The sequence below is a fragment of the Thalia democratica genome, chromosome 5 (assembly GCF_965202585.1).
Source record: "Thalia democratica chromosome 5, ktThaDemo2.hap1.1, whole genome shotgun sequence".
NCBI lineage: Eukaryota > Metazoa > Chordata > Thaliacea > Salpida > Salpidae > Thalia > Thalia democratica.
Genome location: NC_139169.1, coordinates 33,624,998 through 33,649,362, shown reverse-complemented (window position 1 = coordinate 33,649,362; position 24,365 = coordinate 33,624,998). Strand labels below are relative to the sequence as shown.

The following is a 24,365-nucleotide window of genomic DNA, read 5'->3' as shown; positions in this document are numbered from 1 at the left end:
GTGTCTTTTGTAATTTGACATTTTACTAAAGTACAAGTAAAGAAGTAGTAAAAATAAAATTGACTAAAGTTAATTTGCCTAAAATTATAAGCTTTTACAAAACACTTTTAGAGATGAAAGTTTAAAATTAATAAAATAAAGTATTGTTTTTCAGTTTAGAAGCAAAATAAAAAGCTCTAGAAAAAAAAACACAATATTATTAACTAAAGTTCTTGTAAGTAATATGAATAAAAAACTCTGTTTATGTGTTTAAAACATTGCTATTAAAAAAAAAAAAAACATAAACCAATAACAATTAAAACAGTTTAAAAAACAACTAGTATGTGTTTTATCACATTACTTATATAATGATATATTTTAAATACCCACATATTTTTAAAGCTAAAAACATTTACTTTAAATTTTTTAAGTATAAGCATTTTAAACTGTGGAAATTTTATTTTTATGTTATATTTTTTTACCTTAATTCGAACGCTACAAGTTTAAAACTAAAAACTAAAAAAAATATGAAACTCATTCAAACTATAGTACTAAAAACTTACTGAAGAGTAATGTAAGCACTTTCTAATGTACTACAACTACAACATTCGTTTTTATACATATGTAAAATATAGTGTCATTTATAATGAGAAATGAAATTTTAAAAAGTTACTTTAAGCTGATTAATTACTTAAAGCTTGTTACCGATTCAAAATTTTGAACTGAATAATTATTAAAAAAATTGTAAATACACATCTTACTAAAGTTTTTAATAAACATCATTATTATAACGAAATAGAGTATTTTTATAATATGTATAGAAGTTATAATTCTTAATTTTGTTGAAACTTGAAGTACAGAAAGTTACAATATTAGTTTTATTACTATAATACCAAACGTTTGGTTTATTGTTGTTGTTTTTTATAATTTTTGTTATAAAGTTAATGAGATCTTCAACATAAAGCGTATGTTTACAAACGTGAATTAATTGTTAAATATAGATCAACCGAAGCACTTTATGTATAAGTTACAAACCAAATACCTTCAAAGGAATTGATAAACTTCTTTTGATGTTTACTGCTTCAACCGAATAATATTATTAAATCAATCACGAATCATTAGTATATATTTGAATATTGTTTAAATCTACATTAGCATATTCAATTTCTATGCTAGCAGGCTATGTTTAATACTATGTTGTGTTTATATTATAATTATCATAAAACGATTTTTATGTTTTATTACCCTTCATAAATGTTGTAAAAATTCTGATTTAGTTTTTTCTACAAAGTATTTTTTATAAATGTAACAAGTTCTTAGTAACAATATGATAATTTAGTTAATATCATTTGACAAATAAGCAGTTAATAGTTTTATAACTGTTAGATTTTTATACATATATTTTGCTATAATGCTTACGATACTTAAAGAAGTTCTTGTAAAAAAAATAATATAAAAATCTTGCATTTTTCAAATTCTGAAGAAAATAAATTTGAAATCTGGCATACATTAACTCTAGGTTTTCTATATAAAGTATCCATTTTCTAATGTTTTTTTAAAAATAAAATAAATATAAAGTTGACAAAAACTGTTAAAAAAAGGAAACCGACTTTACAGATTTATAAAAACTTAAAGTGTATAATAATTCAAAGAACATAAACTCTAAAAATTTATTGGTTTGGTTAATTATGATGCAGTTATTTTCTCTAATTAATGTTTATGTTATTGTTTGTTGATTGCAGTAAATATATATACTTTATTTTAAATATCTTTTAGTGTTGCTTCAGTTTGTAAACTGCTTGTTTAATATAAACATTTTTTTATCTACTGAAACGTTTGTAGTAATTTGTAATATTTGTAATATTTTTGATTTAATATGTTTACAAAGTAATAACAGCGCTTCTTGACTTTATTAAGTCATATTATGTATGTTTAAAATTTGTTTCACAAAATAAATTTTTGATGGCATTTAAAAAAAAAAACTTTGATTTTCTTTTATGTTTCCAATAAATTATAGAGCAAATCAACTTTAATAAATGTTTTTTATTTAAATGTATATAAAACTTAGTCAATTAAATTAGAAATAATTAATATTATATAATTTCAAGACATTTTAAAATTTTTGCAAACTCTAAGTGTCGAACCTTGAAAAAAAAACAGTATTAATCATTTTCAACTACTTAAACAAAGTATTTTGTGACATTTCCTACGTACAACCCAATAATTAAAAAAAAAATAATAGGTTGTTTCCATATTATGTTCTAAACATAAGTTAAAGTGGTTAGGTTTTCACAAAACTCAAAAGCCAAAAAAGTTTACAATTTAGTTGGATGTTATCAACCATTGGACCACAAAAGTATTTCAAAACAATACTATGTTATATGCTCTTTCAATATTTCTTTAAACTTTGATTATATTTAAAACTTAGTTCATAGTAGTACTTAGAACTGAGTTAGCCTGCAAAAAACGTAAAACTAAATATTAGGCACAGGGTTAGACATATTGTTTTAGTTAGATGTTTTTTAATTTTACGTACATTTTTAGCAAATTCATTTATATTGTACTTATTGCCTAGTCTATGCTGCTAAAATATTAAAGTGGTAGAGATTATCAAGCTTTTTTTTAGGTTTTAAGTATCTAATAGTTAAGATAACTGTTAAGATAGTTTAGTTCAATAATCATTTAATTCATAATATGGTTACTAGTGAAAATATTTTAAGAAAGTAAACAGCTTTAGAAAAACAAAACAAGTTTATTTGATAAAGTTAACAAAAACATTTTATAAGCATTTTGAACACAATTTGTATTAATGTCAAATTCATGTTCCATTTATACGGTACTTTGTAAGCATATGTACTTATCTTTTGAAATTAATTTAAAATAATATTTTGTAATTCAATTAAGTAAGTAGATTAGAAAACTTCTAATATACCCTAAATTTAAAAAAATCAAAACATGTATTACTATGAACGAAATATATTTTACAATATCAAATATATTTTTAACTGAAAATATGTTAACCGAATGAAAAAGATCAAGTATTTTGATAAAGTAGTTTTTAGGCATAGTTAAGCATATTACAAAATTGTACGTTTTAAAGAAAACAAAATAGTAGTTGTATATAAGTTTATCATTTATTGCTAATCTAATCAATTATGTGAAATCTTAATCTATTGTGACTATAATTTCTTTTTATTATCTGGCTATTGAAAATAAAGGGAAACTTGACTATCAATAGAATATATAACAGTCAAACCTAAATTTAATTTTTATTTTTAAATAATTTTCGTTGTTTTTTATATTTAATTTAAAATTCTCTGTTAATTAAAAATAGTTGAATACAAATCATTATTTAGCAAAGAAAGAATAAAATTAGTTTTTTTAATTGTAGATAAACTTCAGTCATATTTTATTTAACTCGAGTAAAACAAAAGCTTTTATCATTTATTTTTAACTTTTTGAAGAACTATTTAGGTATGTAGAAAAAAATAGTTGTAATAAATTTTTAATCATATAGTTATTTAAAACTGTTAAAAATAATTCAGAGAGAAATTTTTTTTTTTACTTAATTCATTTAACATTGCATGTCATATATAATATATGAGTCTACAGAAAAAAAAAATAGCGTTAAGAATTTGTTTTAACAAACAACAAACTTTCAAAAATGCAATAAAACTAATGAAACAACTTACAAGTTGTATTGTTTAATAGCAGTTTGTTAACAAAATATGATGAATGACGCTGATTAATGTATGAATATAATTGCCCTTGTATTGCAAGTATAATGCAAACTCATTAGTTAGTTTACACAAGGCTCGTTCAAGTTCGTACAAAACAAAGTAATTGCTTAGTTTCAGTAGTTTAACGAATGCTACATGAAAGTATGCAAGAAATAAGGGTATGATGAAAAAGTATGATATATCTATGTACAGTGTACATTATACATTCAAGTAACAATGGAATCGCTATTTTAAGTCAATTTTTTACTTCAAAGCACTTTGTCTTTTTTTGTAACTTTGTAATAAATGAAAAATTAATTTCTCTACGATTTTAAAGTCTAGAAATAAAAAATATGAAAAAAAAATATACATGAATAAAAATTTAAAGTAAGTTAGTTTTATAGCATTTAACTAATAAGAAATTTACTAACGTTTAGACATATCAAAAACTTTATAAATTACCGAAAAAAGTCTTATAAAAAAACCTTATCTTACTTTAGATTAATTATTTTTTAAAGATAATAATTCAAACTGCAGTATTTTATAAAATGTAAAAGCACAGAATCGAAATAAAACAGCGGTAAATTTTGGCAACTTTTTAAATAAAAATTGAAGCTTAAGTAAAACAACTGACAATTTTTGGTTTTATTTATTTTAAATTGTTACTTACATAGATTTAAAATGCTTAAGACCGGATAAAACCAATTACCAAAACGTTTTGTTTTATTTTCTATGAAATTAATATTGTTCATTTAAAATTTTCAAAAAACATATAATTTAATTTAACAGCTAGTCTTTGTTCTAATTTAAAAGGAAAACATTTACACTACATAAAACTAAACGTTACAATAAATACTATTAAAAATAGACTTGTAAGTTAAACAATTTTATTAGCTAAAAAATAAACTAACCAACAAAGTTTCTAAATTTCTTCTCAGAAAGTTCGATTGTTATCAAATGTATTGTTTCCTAATAATTTATCATCACTAGATAAAAAATAATATGTGCAGGAAAATATGTAATTCAAATATTAGTTTTTCTCTTACCTTGTTCTTAGTTAAGTTACTTTTTTTATCTTAGTTATAAAATAAATTCTTGTTTAAAAGCTCACAATACACATATAAAGCTTAATATATAATCACAATTTTGTTTCGTAAGTACAAGCAAAAGGTTGAATATGTTTAAGTAGATTTAGTTTTTAATAATGTTAATTACACAAGCTGTAAATATAAAAAATCTTTGTTTAATCAAAAAAATAACTGATTTAAGATTTTAAAGTGTAGCATTTAATGCAGTGTTGTTTCAGCAAATGGCTATGGATTGACAATAACATTTATCGCTTTTTTCTGTGTTTAAGTATTGTCAAGATATGTCAACTAAACTCGGACTGTAAAATTTTTGATCATTTAATTTTTCGAACAATGAAAAGAAAACTTATTTGCCTCGTAAAAACTTTTAAATAAAGATAAATGATTAGTTTTGCTAGATAATAAAGTAATTCAATAAACTTAAGTTTGCGAAAATTTAACGGATATTTTTACATGCTTAGTTGCTACAATAAAAACGTTGTTCTAATTGAAAATAACTGTAATGATTTTTAGTGCAGTTTACTATTTAATTAGTATTTGACAGGGTCTGATTTTTCCCGCCAAGACCTGGTAATAATTAAAATAGTTAATTTGAACTTTTATTATAATTATTTAGTGTTTTCAAGCATTTTAAACTACTTAAACATTTTATCTGTATGTAATGTAGTATACTATTTGACATACTAGATATCGTAATAAACAGTCAGTGTATATAGAGTTCGAATACGAAAACAATAACTTCAATAGTACTACAATGTTCTTGTTGACAATATGCTCACAATACAAGATACTTTCAGATATGTGTACTTGTTAAACAACTCAATATGTTTAGTTTGAAACTTTTGAAAATAAAGTCTTAACAAAGATTAAAAATTCATAGAAATTAAGACATCGGTATATAATAACGCTTTACGTTAAATAAAACATACGAAACAATTATGACTGATGTTTACCTTAAAAAAAAATAAGTAATGTAGTTTAAAAAAATGTTAACCAATTAAAAACAGACTAAATAAGTCGACAGTTATTCATAAGTAAATTTTAAATTTTGCAAAATAACACGAACTGTTTGCTAATTGTCCACACTTAAAAAACTTCACTTCAAGACTAAAGCGCTTGCTAGTTAGTTTTGCATGTCATTTTATTTACTTAATTCTTTTTCTAATTATAAATACAAAGTTCTTTTTGTCCTACTTAAATAACTCAATAAAAATCTAGATTTAAACTAAAAAAACTAAACACTAGCATTAACTTAGTTCAAACCATATATTAGTTCAGGGGTCGGCAGGCAGTTGGTGGTCGCGGGCCAAATTTCTAGTCTCCAAAGTCTTCGCGGGCCGCAGTTTTAGTTTTAGTGACATTTGAATAATCTTATGGTTTTAGTTTTAGTCACACTAGAGAAAAGTTTTACTTTTATTCACCTTATTATTTAAAATGACTTTTAGCTATACATATAATGCCTATTAAGATTAATATTCATTAGATTATGATTTACATTGACTAATATACTTTAGTAATTATGTACTAATATTGTTAATAAAATATGTATTTTCATAAGCACTTAATAAGTTAAACTTAATACTTTTTAAATTTTACTTACAACCTAACTCTCTATAAGAACCTAACTTGAAAGACAATTTATGGGTTACTTTTATACATTTGTTATATAATCAACACTTTTTCATATTTCTAAGAATATTTACTTCGAAAAAAGTTTTTGCGAGTTAAAAAATTTAGACTCATTAAGAAATTTAGTAATTAGTTAGCATAATAAAATTAATACCTGTTTGTATTCCAAAAAGCTAAAACAAATGATTTAACATAACTAATTTTCAAATACTTTAATAAAATATTTTATTAGTAATTAGACTTTTAAATGGTTGCCACTAAAAAGCAAAAATGTCTGAGATGTATCAAACCAGCTTAAATTTATTAAAATTTGAAAAAGCTTATAAATAGTTATTAATCAAGCTTAAATACCTAATTAAAATATCATCATTATCAAAAATTAGAAAAAGTGTAAGAAAACAAGAAAAAAATACAATTAATAAACTACACAACAGTCATTTAAACTATTCTGAGAATTGGAAGATTTTTTTAAAGTGTTTGAAATAAAAGCTTCACACATACCTGAGTTTTTAAGCTTTTAAAATAGCCTGTTTGTGTAGCAATCCAGTTAATATAAATTTCACTACATAAAGAAATAACAAAGGTTATTAACAGTAAATAAATTACATGCCAAAACTATATAAGTCAGCTGGAATGGACAATTGAGTTTCTTAAACAAGTTTAACAAAATTATAAAATTTTATTAAGTCATTAGCTGAGTAGAATTTTTTTTTTATTAAGCGTGATAGCAATTCTTTACTTGCAATAAGAATATTGCATTTAAAAAAGTTAATTGTAAAATATAAGACGAGCTACGATAATAAAAGAAAGCGTTAGTTAGGAGTTATTGCGAGAAACAATAAAAAAAAATCACCAAAGTCATTTCCGACAAAGCACATTATTATTTTCAGTAACTACAGAATAATCGAAAAAATTGTTAAGGCAAGTAATAAAGTAGCAAAATTTATTACCTAAAATGAGTTATCGTTTATAATTGTAAACTTTTATAAAGAATTGATGTTGGCGGTAATGAAAAACTTTTGTTTATTTCTTCAATGACAACATGAAGTCGTGTTTAGGAAATGCATTAAGGTTATAAAGTCTCATAAATCAAATAAGGACTTTAATAAAACTGTTAACATGAGAGCACTGATAGAAAAACTATTACTCATCTGAGAATTTTTATTAGAGATGTTTGTACTAACTTTGAAATATTAATAGAATTTCTTGGTTTAGTTCCAACCCGAAAAACAACAATCGGTGAAATTTTTCAAGTAAAGGTGCAATGTACCAATACGGAGTTTTTGGAAGTACAATTCCTTCTTTTATTTTTAGTATAAAGTTTAATTAAAGTTTAAAAAAATGTCTTAAAATATTTATCAATATTAAAAAATACTGTAAAGCTACTATAATATATTTTTTAATAAAAATCATTTATTTGGAAATTTTTTTTGAGTCAAATCGAAATTTTATTACTTTAAATGTAAAAATTGTTTGAAATTCCAGGTTTTTCAAAAATTCTCAAATTCAAGTTTTTTGTCTAGAATTTTTAACCGTAAATTCACAAATTCAAAGCTTTTCCGGGATTAAACTTTTTTGGCAACGCTGATTGTTCATTCTTTTATGTACACATTAATATAAATAATATTTTAAATCATATCAGCTGCAAGAGTTAAAATTTAACATATATTAAAACTCAAACTAACACTGTGGATTGAGCAAAACATACATCATAAGTTTAATTTGCCACTCTTTCAAGCAAAAAAGCCAGTCTGAGTCATCAAAAACATTCCTGATATTTTTGTATACAAAAAGCAATTCTAGCCAAAAACTTAAAAAATGGCTTAGTTGGCCTGAGATTTGAAGTCTTCAAATAGTGATAGTCTGAGTGTGTGGCAATGTTTAGTTGTTTATTTGCTTGAATATAACTATTTTGATTAACAATGTACAAACTTTTTAAATTTACCATCCATATATCTAGTTTATATTAAATAAGTAGCTCGAAAAAACAGCAATTGTGTGTATTGATATGAAAGGCATAAAAATTAACTTAGCTTGAAATAAACAATGTTTGAAAAATGGAATGTATACAAAACAAAAACTATATTAACTTATGTCATATATATTGTTTTAAATGTGTCTGTACAAATTTAGATATGACATGTATAAATAACAATGTTAGAAAAGTATGCATAAACTAAACTTAAACTAACTAAAGTATTGAATAAAAAGTGGTTTAAAATATGAGCATTTTTTTTAAGTTGGTGTGCATTGAAAACTTATAAAAAATTAAAATGTGTCAAAACAAAAATCAAATGAACCTTATTTCTTATTACTATGTTATTTTAAATGTATTCACACTAAAATATAACATTTACAAACAAAAAAATATATAAAAGAAACTGAGGTATAAAAAATATTGAAAAAGAATATCTAAGCTATAAAGAAATGACACTTTAGTTAATTACTTTTGTATAAAATGGAAAATATTTGCATTTAGTTTATTTAATAAATAGGTATTATATAACCAACTTATTAAATCCAAGCACTCTTGACACTCTTTTTCCAGATAATTACTTACTGTTGTAAAAAAGAAGTAATTATGAAACTGAGAAACATATCCTGTTAGAACGCTAACCTGTCTTTTTCACATTTTCTAAAGCAGTAATTACTTGAAATTATTTTAAAATGCTATAGAGAGACTTAAAATCAAACTAATCAAAATAAGTCAAATTACCGAAAAAATTTAAGTAAAAATATAATTTTGCTCAGCGGGCCACATTTACATGCTCGCGGGCCACAAAATTTTCTTTCGCGGGCCGCATTCCATTAAAAAAAATAACATGCTCGCGGGCCGCAGATTTACCCTTCGCGGGACGCAATTGGCCCGCGGGCCGCAGTTTGCCGACCCCTGTATTAGTTAGATGATAATAATAGAAGCAATATTATTTAAAAATTTTCAACGCAATTTTCAATTAGCTCGATTTAATTTCAGTCAACTAGTAGCCTATCAAATTATAAATTTAATTTAAGTCCCTTTGAGTATGTTATATGTAAGTTATTCAGTTTATTTATTCACTTTAAGCTGATTGTGTTTCTAAATCTAGTAACTTAATGTTCAATACGTAAGTCATAGTTTTCAATTTGTTTAGTGATTCTGGTACATAGAGTTTTCATGTTTAAGGCTAAAAACTTTTTATCTATTATAGTATCTAAGTTATTTACACTGTTTTTTAACTCTATGCCACTATAACTTTTTGTTTTAGTGTTAAAAGTGTTTTACAAAGTTAAAAGTTTTCTTATTTTCCAGTTAACAGCTTATTCAGTATAAGTAGTTCTTTAAATGTAAAGACTCAAATTCTTTATGTCTTATAGTTTTAATTTTATATAGTTTTTGCCTTCAAGCTAGTAATGTTTTTTAAAGTTAAAAGTTTTTCATTCAATAAAAGAAAGTTTCACTTTAAAAACTAAAAAGTTTCTCTGTATAGTATAGTATGTAAGTAGCTTGTTTAATTCCTTAGTTTTCGAGCCATTAATGTTTTTTTTTTATATAACAGTTTCACATACAGTTTTCTAACAGCCTAAAGCCAAAAAGTTTATTTAGTATGTTATTCAAATTCTTGATTAATTTTCTAACTAACATAATTTACAATTTCTAATTTACTTGTTTTGTTTTGCTTTATAGTATCTTCCATTTTTTGTTTAACTTTCATTTTTCAAATTTAAATTATAACCGACGATCTCTTAAAGGATGAAGCTTAGTTTTGCAAATAAAAAACCTTCAATAATTAATTTTGTATTGGAAAATAACAAACAAGCTTAAACATTGTGTTAAGTTTCATTTCAAGCTATTTATGTTGTCATAGCTTGTAAAATAATTATAATATTATAAATTTAAATTTAGTGTTTAGTTTCCTACAAACTATCAATAAAAAATTAAAATAAAAAAGTCAGCTGTTAGCCAATAAAATATTGTAGTCGTAAAACAAAGTTTATTTTAGTTATTAAATTTATACAAAAGTATATTGCATCAAAGCGCTTTGTTAAAAAGCAAGTTGACAAAAAGGTTAGAGCAAACGAAATCAAAGAAAATCAAAGCGTAGTAAAAAGGGCATTCTAGCTGAAGGATTAGAGAGATTTGAAGAAGTTAAATTTTATGACGTCACAAAGTATAATTTATCGACTGTCTTCCGAAAAGTTAATTAAACCTTAAACATTAACTATCTTTGATTGTATAGCCACCAGTTTCTATTTAATAAATAAGTTATTTTCAAAACTTAGTCAAAAAATCAAATTAACCCACAAAATCATAATTATTAGTTAAGTTTTAGTTTTAAAAAAACTTTTAAAGGGCAAAATAAACACTTTCAATTGTACTTGAAAAGCGTTTTTAAACACATGTTTATATCAGTTATGATGTGAAAGTTTGTAACGACTTTAATAAAAGTATAATGTTTCGATGAGTTACTTTAAGCTGTTTAAATACTTGATAAAATTTAACCCTTTGTATAGTTTTAACAATAAAAGTTAAAAAAGTAATTCTGACTTGGATCAAAAAACAAATTATCATTGTTTAAACAAAATCTAACTTATTTATTTACTTAAAAATTTTCAGTTTTTCTTTGTAATATTAGTTTCTTGTTAAAAAACTTTTATGAAAATACATGTATGTTTTGTTTTTAAGTATTATATTATCAACTTAAGAGACTTTCATTAGCAATTACAGTGCTTTTTTATTAACAATAAAAAACATAAGACAAGATAAATATCACTAAACTTTAATTTAAAAACATTACTCACATTAGCTTATACTAAAATCTAAAAGTTGTTCAATGTTTTAAAAAAGTTATCTAAAACTTGTACTTATGTATTGGTAATTACTTTTTGCTCTATTATTAATTACGTTAATTGCATTTTCACTATATAATCTAGAATTGAAATAATATTTTTATTACTTAGCATACAACTGACAAAAGAAGCACGAAATATATTTTGTTTTGAAAAATTGAGTATTATTTATACTATTTATCTTATTAAGAATATGTTATAGTGTCAAAAAAATATTTAATTATCTAAAACTTGTGAACTCATCCCAAAAACATTTTTTAGACTATTTTAATCTAAGTTATTATTTAGTTTCTAAACGCAGTTTGAGTTAAAGTAAGGATTAAATTTTTTAAGATATATTGACAACTTTCACATCTTTTCATTATAAAACAAATTAACGTTGAAAAATTTTCATTTAGAATAATTATTTTCAGTTTAAAAAAATAATTTCATCTGTATAAAACTTCTAGAAAAGATTGTAGTTTTCGTGAACAGCATCATTAAGCAGACAAAAAAATTAATTTATAATTTCAAATCAATTTGTATTTACGGCTTTTGCAAATTGTTTTCTTTTAGTAATTACAATAGAAGAGCTAATTAATTTTTGTTTTTATAAAAACTTTACAGTGGTGTAAATTAAACTATAACTTACATTCTTGTATGATGATCACATATATTTGCTATAAATTGTGGTTTTAAATTTCTATTAACGTAAACTTTTAAAGCATAAACTTTATTTTATGTTCTAAAACGTTCCTAAAGTAATATGTTGTATTAAACTCTTAAAGTCAGAGTTACAAGTCAACCATATCAAAAAAGTTTGAAACACTCAGATTAAACATAATGATTTTTGCAAAAAATTATTTATTATTTTAGTTTGTATCCGATAAAAGCAATTTAAGTGATAAACAACTTCATTTCACTTTAAAATTGAATTTTTATAAGTACTTATATTTCTGCCACTAAACAACTACTCAAATCTACTTTGTTAATAAAATAAATATATGAGTTTTAATTTAGTTAATAATCATTGTTTTTTTATCTTAAACCTGGTGTAACACAATCATAGAAACTTTGTTATTAAATTTTAACAAAAAACCATCCTTTTTGAGTATTTGAGTTTTCTATGTTTATTTGAAATAGTATTAAATTTTTACATTCTTAAATATCAAACAAAAGTAATCTTAATGTTTAATAAGTGTGTATAAACTTTTTTAGTAATTTGTTTTTACGAAGTTCACTAAGTTTACAAAGCATTTTAAATTAAACTTCACTAATATTTTATAAGGTTTTATTTTTATTGTTGAAGCTTTGGTAAGATTTTTTTTATACTAATCGATTAAAAGCATTTGAAATGTAGTTTAAAATTTACAAAAGACTATTTAAAATTTTGTTTTTTTTAATACGAAACAAACAGAACTGTTTAATTTTAGTTGCTAATATCGAAACATCGAATGAATTGTAGCAATATAAAGGTGATAATTTGTGCAATAAAGTGTTTCACACGTTCAGCTTTTGTGTTTACGTTTGACCTAATTCTTCTCTCTTCTAGTTGTTATTGTCTACAAAAGCTACTGACGCAAGCTGAGATATTTATACATAAATTTTGATTGTTTAGTCTAGGAACAAAATATTTAATAAAAACTTTAGTTAGCGAACTAAACAAATTAACTAAATCTGGAACGATTACAAAGACTAAAGTATTAAGTTTTACGTTTTTTTTTTCCTCTAAATAAGTATTCTATTTTAGTAAAAATAAAAGTTTTACGACTTTGACTAAGTTTAGAAGTATTATCAATGTTTACTAAAAACTTGAGTCTTTTCAATTTTGTTAGTTTTGTTAACTCAAGATAATCGTAAGACTATTTAATTAAATTAAGGTTTGCATACATATCATTTACAATTTTATAGAAAACTTGTAAAAAAGGTGTTTTTTTAATAAACACGTTACAAAGTGTTACAAAGTCTGTTTATCTAACAACTTTTATTACATGTATACGTTTGTCGTTTTTAAACTTTTAAGTATTTTTAGTTACTGATAAAACAAGTTCATTGAACTATTTGTATTTTAATATAAAAAATAGATATTTGTGGAAACTTATATTCAATCTTGTAAACAACACTCACTAAACTTGCTAAAATATGTATATCGAATTAAATATTTTATACCTTAACAAAACTAGTATTCAAAAAAAATATGTAACTAGATCATTTAAAATTTTAGCTAATTTATAATTTAAAAATTTCAAGACACTTTGTTACTTTAAATAACGTACATCAAATTAGTTCTAATAATCAACTTTTAAACTGTTTAGATACTAAAAGTTAAAAACTTATATGCTGTAGTTCTACAAAAAAGTTTTAAAACCTACAAAAAGACTATTTAAAAGCTCAAAAGAATATAAAACACGAATTTATAAGAATATTTAGTCTAAATTAAAAGCAGTGCACATATATTGCAAAACTGTATTCAAATAAAAGTAGCTTCAAATAAAACAATTAAAAAAAACTCTATATAATTTAAGAAAGTTTTAAATGTGTATAAAATACTATTTTAAATTGTTTTAAACTAAAAATTGCAGTTATTTTACTCCGTTTAAGCTTGTTGCAACGTTTTGTTATTTTACAAATATCAAATTTTCTTTTTACAAACTTAGTATAGTATATTATTGGTGTTAAGTTATCAAAGTAGCTATGAAATGATGTTTATTGTTATATAAAATACTCTATCAAACAAATGATAATAGATTAAAGTATTTTTTTATTTATTTAAAGTTTATTTAACTATTGAAATCTATAATTATATAATGAGCAGCTAAAACAATGAAATTAAATAACTAAAAGCCTTAAAAAACTTAAAGACTAAAGATTCTCAAAATTTTGTATTAAGAATGCTTTAAAATATAAATTTGATATGCAAAACTTATAATTAACATTTTTTGTTTAAAAGTGTTTACAAACGAAAACAGAAAGCAAATCACAGCAAAAATTTTTATACGTCGTTAAACTAAATTACTGGTTTGAAAATGAAGGAAAGTACTATTTGAACCTAAATGTCACCATTTATTGCTATTGTTTATAAATCTCCTTAATCTTACGCTATTGTGTTAATTGTGAAAGTATTAGGCTGTAAAAACTGCCTTTTTGGTTAACTATATGCATATATTTTAGAAAAATTCATATACTATAGAAAATGTTAAACTAAATCAGAAAAGTTCAGGCAATTAGAAATATACTGTAACATTTTAATACACTGAAACTTTATATACTTTAAACACTTTTGTCCGACACTAAACTGTTAAAGATTAAATAATCTTAAATTAACTGAGAATGTGCTCGTCAATAATTTTGCAATTAAGAAATAATAACAATTTATCTAAATTGAATTTAATTATCTATAAAAAAAGGTCACAGAGTATTTTTGCATTTTATAAACTAACAATTTGTAAAATAAAAATTAAGTAGTTACTTGTTACGAAAACAAACAATTAACATATAGTACAAACTTAAAACTTTTAATCTCATTATTACCATATTTATAAACTTAAATATAGTCATCAAGGTTAGAAAGCTAAAAAAACATCTGGAACTATTCAAAAGTTGTTGTTAATTTACATTCTAAAAGCAGCTTAAGTCGTTATAATTTAGCAGCAACAAATTAAAAAACAGAGTTGGTTATCTTATGTTAACAATAGTTAGTCCTTTATACTAAGTCTTTTGTTTATAAAGTTTAGTTGAGACGATTGAACTCCCGAATCTTTAGAAGTGGAACTCTGTTGATTATTTGTTGAATTCATCAAGCGTATGCCGCCATCTTTTATTACTCTTAAGTTTTGGTTATAAGTTTTGTAGTCTAAAGAATTTGCAAGACTTTCAATATCGGCGTCTGAGTTGCAAGAATCTTCAAAATTGTCTTCATCACATGATATCCAAGAATCAAAAGAGTTGTAAAGAGGATCGAAGAATTTTACACAACTTGAGCCTTTTGAGTTTTTAGAACATTGAGGGCTTGTTGAAATGTCTTCGTTATCACTAACTGATAATCTTTGAGTCACTGAGTTATAACTTATACTCTGTATATTTTCATTTAAGTTCTTGATTTTATCATACTTGGAAACACCTCTACTTGAGTCTTCTTCAAGAGAAGTTAGATCACTCGAAATGACGTCATGCTTAAACTCAGCCTTGACAGAATTTATCTTCATAACTTTTGTGAAACTTGTAATGTTCATAACAAAACAAACGTAAATAATTACATCACAAAACAATTTTATTGATATTATTAGTAGCAATGTCTCGGCAACAGAAATCGAACTCAATAAGTGTTTATAGGCAGACAAGTCAAAAAAATTTGTGAAATTCGCATTCAAAGACACAAGAGCAACTAAAAAAATTACTGGAAACAATATAATGCTGTTTGTAGCAGTAATTATAAAAATCTGTCGAACACTTCTACTTTCTTTTGTGTTCAGCGTCAACTTTTTAGTGCAGCAGTTGAGCAAGCAACAACAAATCATCCCAATGAAACTAATTAACAAAAACGAAGAGACAAAAACAACTGTTGATGAGAAAGTTAAATTACTAGGAAGACACAAATGAGCAGTTGATGAGTTTTTATTGTTGTTGCTATTGACAACGACTAGTGAAGTTGTTAATGAGTTAGTCCAAGCAAAAACAACAACAAAGGCTTTCCAACTATTTGTTAAATATTTGTCTACAATTTCACGATATCTAAACGTCAAATATCGTTCCAAAGCTGCTAAACTCAAATTGAAAAATGAGAGTTGTATACCAAACAGCAAAACGAAGGAAACTGATTTACACTGAACTGATTGTTCCCACCAAGGTCCATTCTCCCACATTTTACCTTTTGTCATGTTGTGGTAAATATAAATGGAAACAAAATAGCAGCTTGTTATGAAATCAGCGAACAAGATGTGCTTCAAAATCAGATCAAAACGTGGTTGACTTGATAGTTTTAATGATATAGCTGGTTTCATTTGACTCGTTTTGTGAGATTTAAACATTTTTAAGAACTTGCTAACTAAAGTGCAAACTACAAGAATTAGAATAAATGAGAGAAACACAGCTATCAAAATCTTTGTTGAAGCATTAAGGTAGCTGTCCGAAATTAAGCGAGTGCAGCAATTTAAATTCTGATGTTGTGGCTTGCATAGGAAATCATCGGGCAAAGTCGTGTTTTGCTGCAAAAAGTAAAGTTCAAGAGATAAAATAAAAACACCAAGAATTAAAAGTAAGTAACAATTAACTTGTTTAAATAGAACAAAAACTTCAATTCTACTGTGATTTTTTAATAGTTATATTTGTTAACTTAAATAAAAAAAAGTTAGCTTTCTTTTATAGTCAACATTCATGGTATTTAATTAGTTTTGTATTATATGTTTTTTATGACTAACGGTTATAAATGAATTAATAAAATGATTTGTTCCAAAAAAAGGCTGTTTCAAATAAAATTTACGAAAGTTTGCCTAGTTTACATCATATTTTATCAATATCCATCTTTTTGAAAAACCTCCGTATTAAAAATTAAAGAAAAGTACAGCATTTTAACCAAGATACAAATAAATCGAGGTTAAATTTTAAATAGACTTAATTTAAAAAAATATATATATGTATAACCCAATGAAACAAAGGAAGTTTTAAAATAGCTAAGCACTATGAAAATTGTTTTTAAAATAATCAAATACTACAAGGATGAACTACTAGATAGCAGGTTGTTTATATAATATGATGATTGACGCTTGGTATGCGAACTTAATTGCATTTGTATTGCAGTTGTATTGCATACTTGTCTGCTGATTTTAAACGAGCATGTGATGAACTTGCCTATTTATTAATTTGCGTAGCACAGAACTTGTATAATTTTAGTAAGTACAGTTTTCGAAAGAATATAAAAATGTTTATGATGTGCTTTTAATGGTTTATAAAAAAGTTAAATTTCTGGTTTATGTTGATTTCCGAACATTTATTATTTAAGGCGCATACTAACGACCGAAAATACTGTTAAATAATGTACAAAGAAATTTTGATGAAAACATAATTTAAACAGTGACAGAGTTAAAAAGTAATAAAAAAAAGTATGTTTTTATAAAATCCAAACATGGAAAGTTTAAACTATTATTACAGAAAATAACACATTCAAAACTTACATTGTTCAAGTAAGCACAGCAGTGATAACTGTATACAGCATGAATATTTTTCAAATTTGGAGTAACTTCAATAGCAGGCATGTACAAAAGATCTTTATTTCCACTTACATTTAGTTTCTCAATGTGGTACATTCCCTGAGTTGGTAATTTGTTGATAGACGCATATGCTAGTGATCTGAAAATCATTAATGCGGACACTTTCAACGAATGAAGGTATTATATACGAGAAAAACTTTTGCTTCAAGTAAAGACTAAAAAAAAAAAAGAAACAGTACAAATGTTTGTTAATTCTAGAAAACTTACAGAATTCGAAGCTGGTTGTATTTGAAAGCTTCGTTTGTTAAGTTGAAAATGTTATTGAAACTTAAATCCCTAAAATAAAAGTTAGGTATTAAGATAAATTTTTTGAAAGTTACTTTATTTAATCGCTATAAAAGTATATGACTTACAATTCTCTCAGCTTGTTCATATTTTTGATATGTTTCAACGAATCTGCGTTTAGACTATTATCCATAAGTTTCAGAGTATTCAAACTGACACACTTGGAAAGTTCTTTTAGTGATTTCAACTTGTTTGAGCTTAAATTCAAATCACTTAAAGCTGGAAGCTGTTTACAAAAACCTTTGTGAACATTTTTAAAACTTCCACCAGTTACAGCTCTGTTTTGAAAAATTTTTAGTTTTAAAATGGTATGAAAAATGGTTTTAACTCTTTTGAACTGCTGTAAACGTAATTACAGACTTTTTTATGGTATTTATTAAAATATGTGTAAACTTACAATTTTCTAAGGTCAGTACACCCAGTAAAATCAGGGAAAACAGCTTGCTGAGAAATGTTTGGCAGATTTCTAAAAATAAATTGAAGCTTAAGTAAGATAATTGACACTTATCGGTTGAATTGTAATATAAATTGCTACTTACATAGATCGAACATGCTTAAGACCGGAAAATGTCCATTCACCAACACTTTGTATTGGATTGTCTTCAAATGTTCTGTTAAAAGTAAAGTAGTCGACATTTATTCTATACTTTTGAAAACTAATTAACACAAATAGCTGTTTTTCATTTTAAAAGTTTGAAATAACTTCCAAATATTTTATCTACTACGTAAATATAATTACAATATTAAAGAGAATATTTTTTATTATTCTATTGAATGCTTTAATTGAAATTTATATTTTAAAAAAATCTTTTGTTTGTGAGAATGAATTCTAGTTATTTGATTAGTCATAATTGTTTTAAGTCCCTAGATAATATTAATTATAAAGATAAAATGTGTCATTCAAGTATTAGATAAGTGTTGGTATGCGCTTATTGTTAAGTAAGGAAATTTTTACTTTTTTTAAAAGTTTCTCCACTTTGTTTTTTTTTTATATAGATAAACTGTATCGTTTAAGCATACAAAATTTTTAATAGTTATAAACGTTAAAAACAAAAAAAAAAGAAACAAAATATTAAACACTTTTTTTTAAGTTAAATAGTATATAATATCTGATTTTTATACACTTCAAAGAAATTTAGTTTCAATAAAGAAAGTGTTTACCAGTTTAATTTCACTAATAAGTAAACAATATATTTAGTTTACATAAAAACAAGATAATAACCAAGTGTGCTTAAATTTCGTACAGGAAATTGTTATTTATATAAAACGTATAAGTGATAAGCTTATTTAAAAATATCATTATGCAATTTGTTTTACTTCAGAAATCTGTTTCTTTAATAAAGAATGAATAAGAACGACATGAAATTATTTATTTATTATAAACATAAAAACTAAAAACTTACAAATGAACTAAATTATTTGTCATTCCGTCAAAAGCACGATCAGGTAGAAAATTCAATTTGTTACCGCTTAAAGACCTTTAAAATATTTTGAATATAAAATTATTATTTATGATAAAATTCATTTAATAACACTTACAGTTCATTAACACTCTTTAATTTTATTAATTCCTGAGGATATTCTTCGAGTTCATTTTGTTGTAAGAAGCTGAAGAAAAAAATAATTGTTAATTTTTATTTGACTTAAATTTAGAATGCATTGAAAACTCACAGCCGATAAAGATTGTTTGTTTGAGAGACAAAAGCATCTTTTTCTACATTTTTTATTCGGTTGTGACTTAAATCTCTGATAATAAGTTATATAATAGTTTAAAACTTAAAGTTTAAGTGTTTATTTACATTGTAGTAAACTTACAGCAATGTTAATTTTCGGTTATTCTTAAAAACATTTGCCGGAATTTTCGATATTTCATTGTAATTCAGCATTCTATAAATTTTAAATACAGTTTATATTTAGGACAATTAGAATTTGTTACAATATAAATCAAACTAACAAAGTGTTCAAACTATGGACTCTAGTAAAAGCTTCGTGAGGAATCTTTTTAATTTTGTTGATGCTTAAGTCCAGCCTTGTTAGACTTTTCAGACCATAAAAAGTGTCTTTTGATAAATCAGTTATTTCATTTCCTGATAGATCTCTATAAAAAGTTTGTTTGAAAAGTTTATATACTGTATTAGACATCTTATTAAAGAACTATTATTCTTGATTATTTCAAGCTTAAATTTTAAAAAGCTGTTAAAATCTACTATTTTATATTTTATACCTCAAAACCATTACTAAAACATAAAACAGTAGAAACTAACAAGTTTGTAAGTTGTTGACATCTTGCAAATAACCTTGATGGTATTTTATTTATATAGTTTTCCATTAAGCCCCTGTAATACAAAACATTTTTTCAATTATAAATTTATTTTTCATTACTTATTTTAACAAGCACTTGAATTTATTTTAATATCAAAAGTTTAAGAATAATAATAGTCATTGTCTTATTTTCAAGTAAAACTTACAATTTTTTGATGCCAGTCAATGGTAATAATGCTTGTTGATGAATTTTTGACAAATTGTTGTTTTCTAACCATCTGTTAAAGCAACGTCATAATTAAAATGATCTTATTAAATTAAATAGTGAGAATCAGCTGTTTTATAATTGATTTTTTGTTTGGTTTGTTAAAATTTGTTAAAGTTGATATGATGTATTTTTTTTTAAATAATTTGGTTTTCTAAACGAAGTTCATACAAAACTTCACTCTATTACATTTTTTTAATATTTGTAATACTACTTTTAAATAAAACAACCAGCTGTGTAAATAATCAAACCTTACTCTTAAAGATTACACTCATTTTAGCTTTAAGCGATTTTTATCACAAGTTTTCTAAAACTCTATCATAAAATTATCTTAATATTAAATCATCATTTCATAGTACAATAGCAAAATTAGTGTATAAAGTTCATTCTACATAATATATTTTGTTAATAAAATTATAAGTAATAAGGATAAAAACTATAGCTATTAAAAATCAAACTATTAAAAAGCTACATAAGTGTTTATATAAAAATATAAACTAACTATCTTGTTAATAATAATTCAAAACACATTTAGTAGTTTCAATCACAACAATTCAAATGCGCTAAATTATGCGGTCAATACTAGCATGTGCGGTTACCATAGTAACATTGATGAAATGCGACTAATTTTGTAACAATAGTTGTAAGTAGTTATATGCAAAATAACTGTTTCAAAAACTTTGTTTTTCGTATACTAGTCATGGACAGGTAAATGTGCTTAATAAAGTATTTTTAAACTTACTAAAAATATACAAGTCTGTTTTGTTAACAAGCAATATGGTGTTTTACAGCACATTAATTGAAAGTGTTAGAAAAAATACTCAAAACACATATAGCACAGTTTCTCACATGTTTTAATAAAAAATGAAGTTCTAGAATCAAGTATTTGCGAAAAACATATTTTAAAAACACTCAACTTTAACACATGTGTACTAAAGTGGTGTTTTAATGATTTGCTTATGATGACAAGTTTTCATAGTAAGTTCATCACCATGTAGTTTATTTTGAAAATTGAAATGAGTTTGTTTTATACGAATTTATATATCATATATATCAATTTATATATCAATTTATATTATTAAAACTTGTTTGAAAGTCTACAGAGTTTGTAAACTAGTCCCGACATAAGATAACATTTATTTCGTTGAATTTGTTTTCAAACATAAAGCTTGTTTGCTTCTAAATATTTTTTTAAGTTTTTGAACGCTTAAGACATTTACGCAGTTTAATTTTTTACCATAAAACATGCTCGATGTTTGCTCAGACTGATGTGTTTACTTAAATATAGCCACAAGTGACATAAAAACATAAAACCTATCTCCAGTCTTTGCTTAGCGCAGTTTTATGATATTAGAAAAGACAAATCAAAAACTTACAGCTCTTCTATTTTATGTGAGGCTTGGCTTCTGAATGTCTTCTTTTCCAAGCTTGTAATACTATTTATTCCAAATTCACTGTATTATTTATATTTTAATTTTTGAATGGTTAGCTAAATTTTTATTTGTTTCAAATGTAAATTTTTTCACAGTTTAATCAATGAATTTTAAGTCAAATTTAAAGTAAAAGCTAGATTAAAAAAGTTTAAATGAAGAAAAATTATCAACTCAAAGCATAAAAATTATAGATCGATAAAAAAATGTAGCTTTAAAACTAATTTGTCATTAGCTGTCAATAGTTGAGAAGCATAAGGTCTTGTTTTCAAAACATAATGTTAATAGGTTCATCACTTAACTAAAAGGTTATTGTAAATAACGTAAAAATATACCTTCAAAGCATATTTGAAAAGGACATTCTAGCTAATGGATTAATACGTATTGAAACAAATTAATTTATATGACGTCACAAAGAAGTGTTTATTAACCTACCTTCCGTAACTTTAATTCGTGTTTGTTTATTTGTAGTCAAAATACTTTATAGTATAAGTTAACTTAGACTTTAGTTTAGTTTTATGTTTAAAGTTTTAAAATCTTGTAATTAAAATCAAGTTAAATTATTTTATTTTAAGTAGCCTGAATACAAATTACAAACTTCAATTATTTATTAGCTAAACGCATTATGTATTTATTTAATTATAAAGCAACTAGCATTTTAATTTTTTCTAGCAATCAAAAACATAATGTTAACTAACAGCCATAATGCTTCTTTTGAATCATTTTGAATTTTTGCCGTAAATTCTTTTAATTTATTTGAAGTAAAACCTCTCTCTGCACAGTTAACAACTACTGTATCATCTGAATTTAATTCGTAGTTCTTTCGAATATGACACGAACATTCTATAGAAAATTATTAATGTTTTAAAAGCTTTAATAAAAAAGGCAAACAGTCTCATTGACTTAATGATATTTTTTAGGTAGTTAAATTAATATGATAAGTTTTTTAATTAAAGTTTTCTAAAAACATAATTAGATAACAATCTAACGGCAAACCTGATGGACAAATAACGATGTGTTGATTTTCATCTTTGTTTTTGTTTATATGTTGTTTAGCATGGCAACATCTTAATAATGATAACAACAAAATTGTATTATAAAGTGCAGTTGTTTTGTATTTAATTTTGATTGAATTTGTTTTCATAATTTAGTTTAGTGTTTCATCTATTAAAAATAGTTTAGTTTTTAAAAACACAATTACAATGGTTAAGCTTATTATAACTTTGCTTAGTAGATGCATTAATATTATTTATGAAAATAAGCAAATCATAAAATGTTTCATTAAACTTTTAATAACTTACATCAAAAAAAAATGCTTATATAATTTAGTTTAAATCTTAAATGTTTTTAAGATAGATGAAAATAGGCATAAAGCTTTAAAATAAAACCAAACATATCGCACTTCTCAAAACGAAAACTATTTTGATGTATATGAAAACTGATATGATATATGTTCTAATACTATTTCTTAATGATGCATTTTTCTAAAACTAAATCTCTCAATTTAAACTCTTTTTTCATATTTCGAATTTACTACAAATACTGCTCTGTGTTCCGTTTAGTGTCAAAACATATTACATTTGCTTTTTACGCTTTAACACCAAAATAAATAATTTGAAAAAAGTACAAGCTATCTGAAAAATGCTTTATTTAGTTGGTTAATATTCAGTACCCAATACGTTACAGAACAATAAAGAAAATAGATAAGTTGTCTAATTTAAATGTAAATAAAATTCTACTAAATTAATGTTTTCATTTATAATTGCTAAAACAATTTATATTATACTGATTAATGTTTTACTTTGGTTTTTAATAGTTTTTTTTTTCGGTTACATAAACACTACACACTTTTTTTAAAACTAAAAGTAGCATGTTTTTAATTGTTCTAAATATGAAAACAACAAATAAAAAGTTTGAAATTTAAATTTTAATGTTGGTAAAGTACCTTTACTGATATCGTTTAGGAAGATGTATTCATAAGCTCTAACAAAAGTTTACACTTTTTGAAACAAGATCAAAAAAATCATAGTATTTTGTACAAAAGTAAAACTGATTATTTGGAGATGTTCAAAACACATTTAATCTATTTTTATTACATAATTTGACTTTGTATTATAAGCACGTAGTTTGAAAAAAATAACAAAATGTTTTTTATCTTAATGAGGTTTAAAGCTTATTAATTAAAATTTAACTACTAATTAATAAGTTTTAAGTGATATTTTGTCTCATCAGCAATCGCTAGCAAATAAAAAAAACCTTGGTTTATATTTTTTAACTAAGAAACTAAAAATTGAAACTTTTTTTTTGTTTGAAAGATGCAATAGGCTTAACATCAATTTGAAGCTTGAACTTCTTGACCAATTGTTAAGACTTATTCTTTAAAATAACTACTGCCAGTAAATTATAAAGTATTTATATTCATCTGTTTCTATAATCAGTTTGTTACATATTTCTTTGTACAAAATGCATACAGCTTTAATCGCTTTTTGAAAGCTCCTAATACAAGAGTACTATTACATACTCAAATTTTAAAGTAATTAAAATATATTTAGAGATGCGTTATTAAGCAAGTGAAGAAGTATAGTTTGCAAACTAAAGTTTAACTACATTTTCGATTTTAATTTTTTTATAGGTAC

At 23.9% G+C, this 24,365-nt stretch overlaps 1 protein-coding gene across 1 annotated transcript; it reads right to left on the bottom strand.

Annotated features, from left to right (window-relative positions):
- Positions 1–14,782: 14,782 nt before the first annotated feature.
- On the bottom strand, positions 14,783–22,886 carry LOC145835748 (uncharacterized). Its single transcript, XM_082943457.1, has 16 exons — positions 22,726–22,886; positions 22,428–22,572; positions 21,676–21,753; positions 20,241–20,312; positions 20,037–20,108; positions 19,727–19,870; positions 19,588–19,659; positions 19,444–19,518; positions 19,312–19,380; positions 19,176–19,250; positions 18,312–18,383; positions 18,170–18,238; positions 17,841–18,050; positions 17,695–17,763; positions 17,392–17,566; positions 14,783–16,425 (listed from the first exon to the last, which is right to left on the bottom strand). Exons 1-16 carry the CDS (start codon positions 22,871–22,873, stop codon positions 14,917–14,919), a joined length of 3,054 nt encoding a protein of 1,017 aa, XP_082799583.1. The 5' UTR covers positions 22,874–22,886; the 3' UTR covers positions 14,783–14,916.
- Between the last annotated feature and the right edge of the window lie 1,479 nt (positions 22,887–24,365).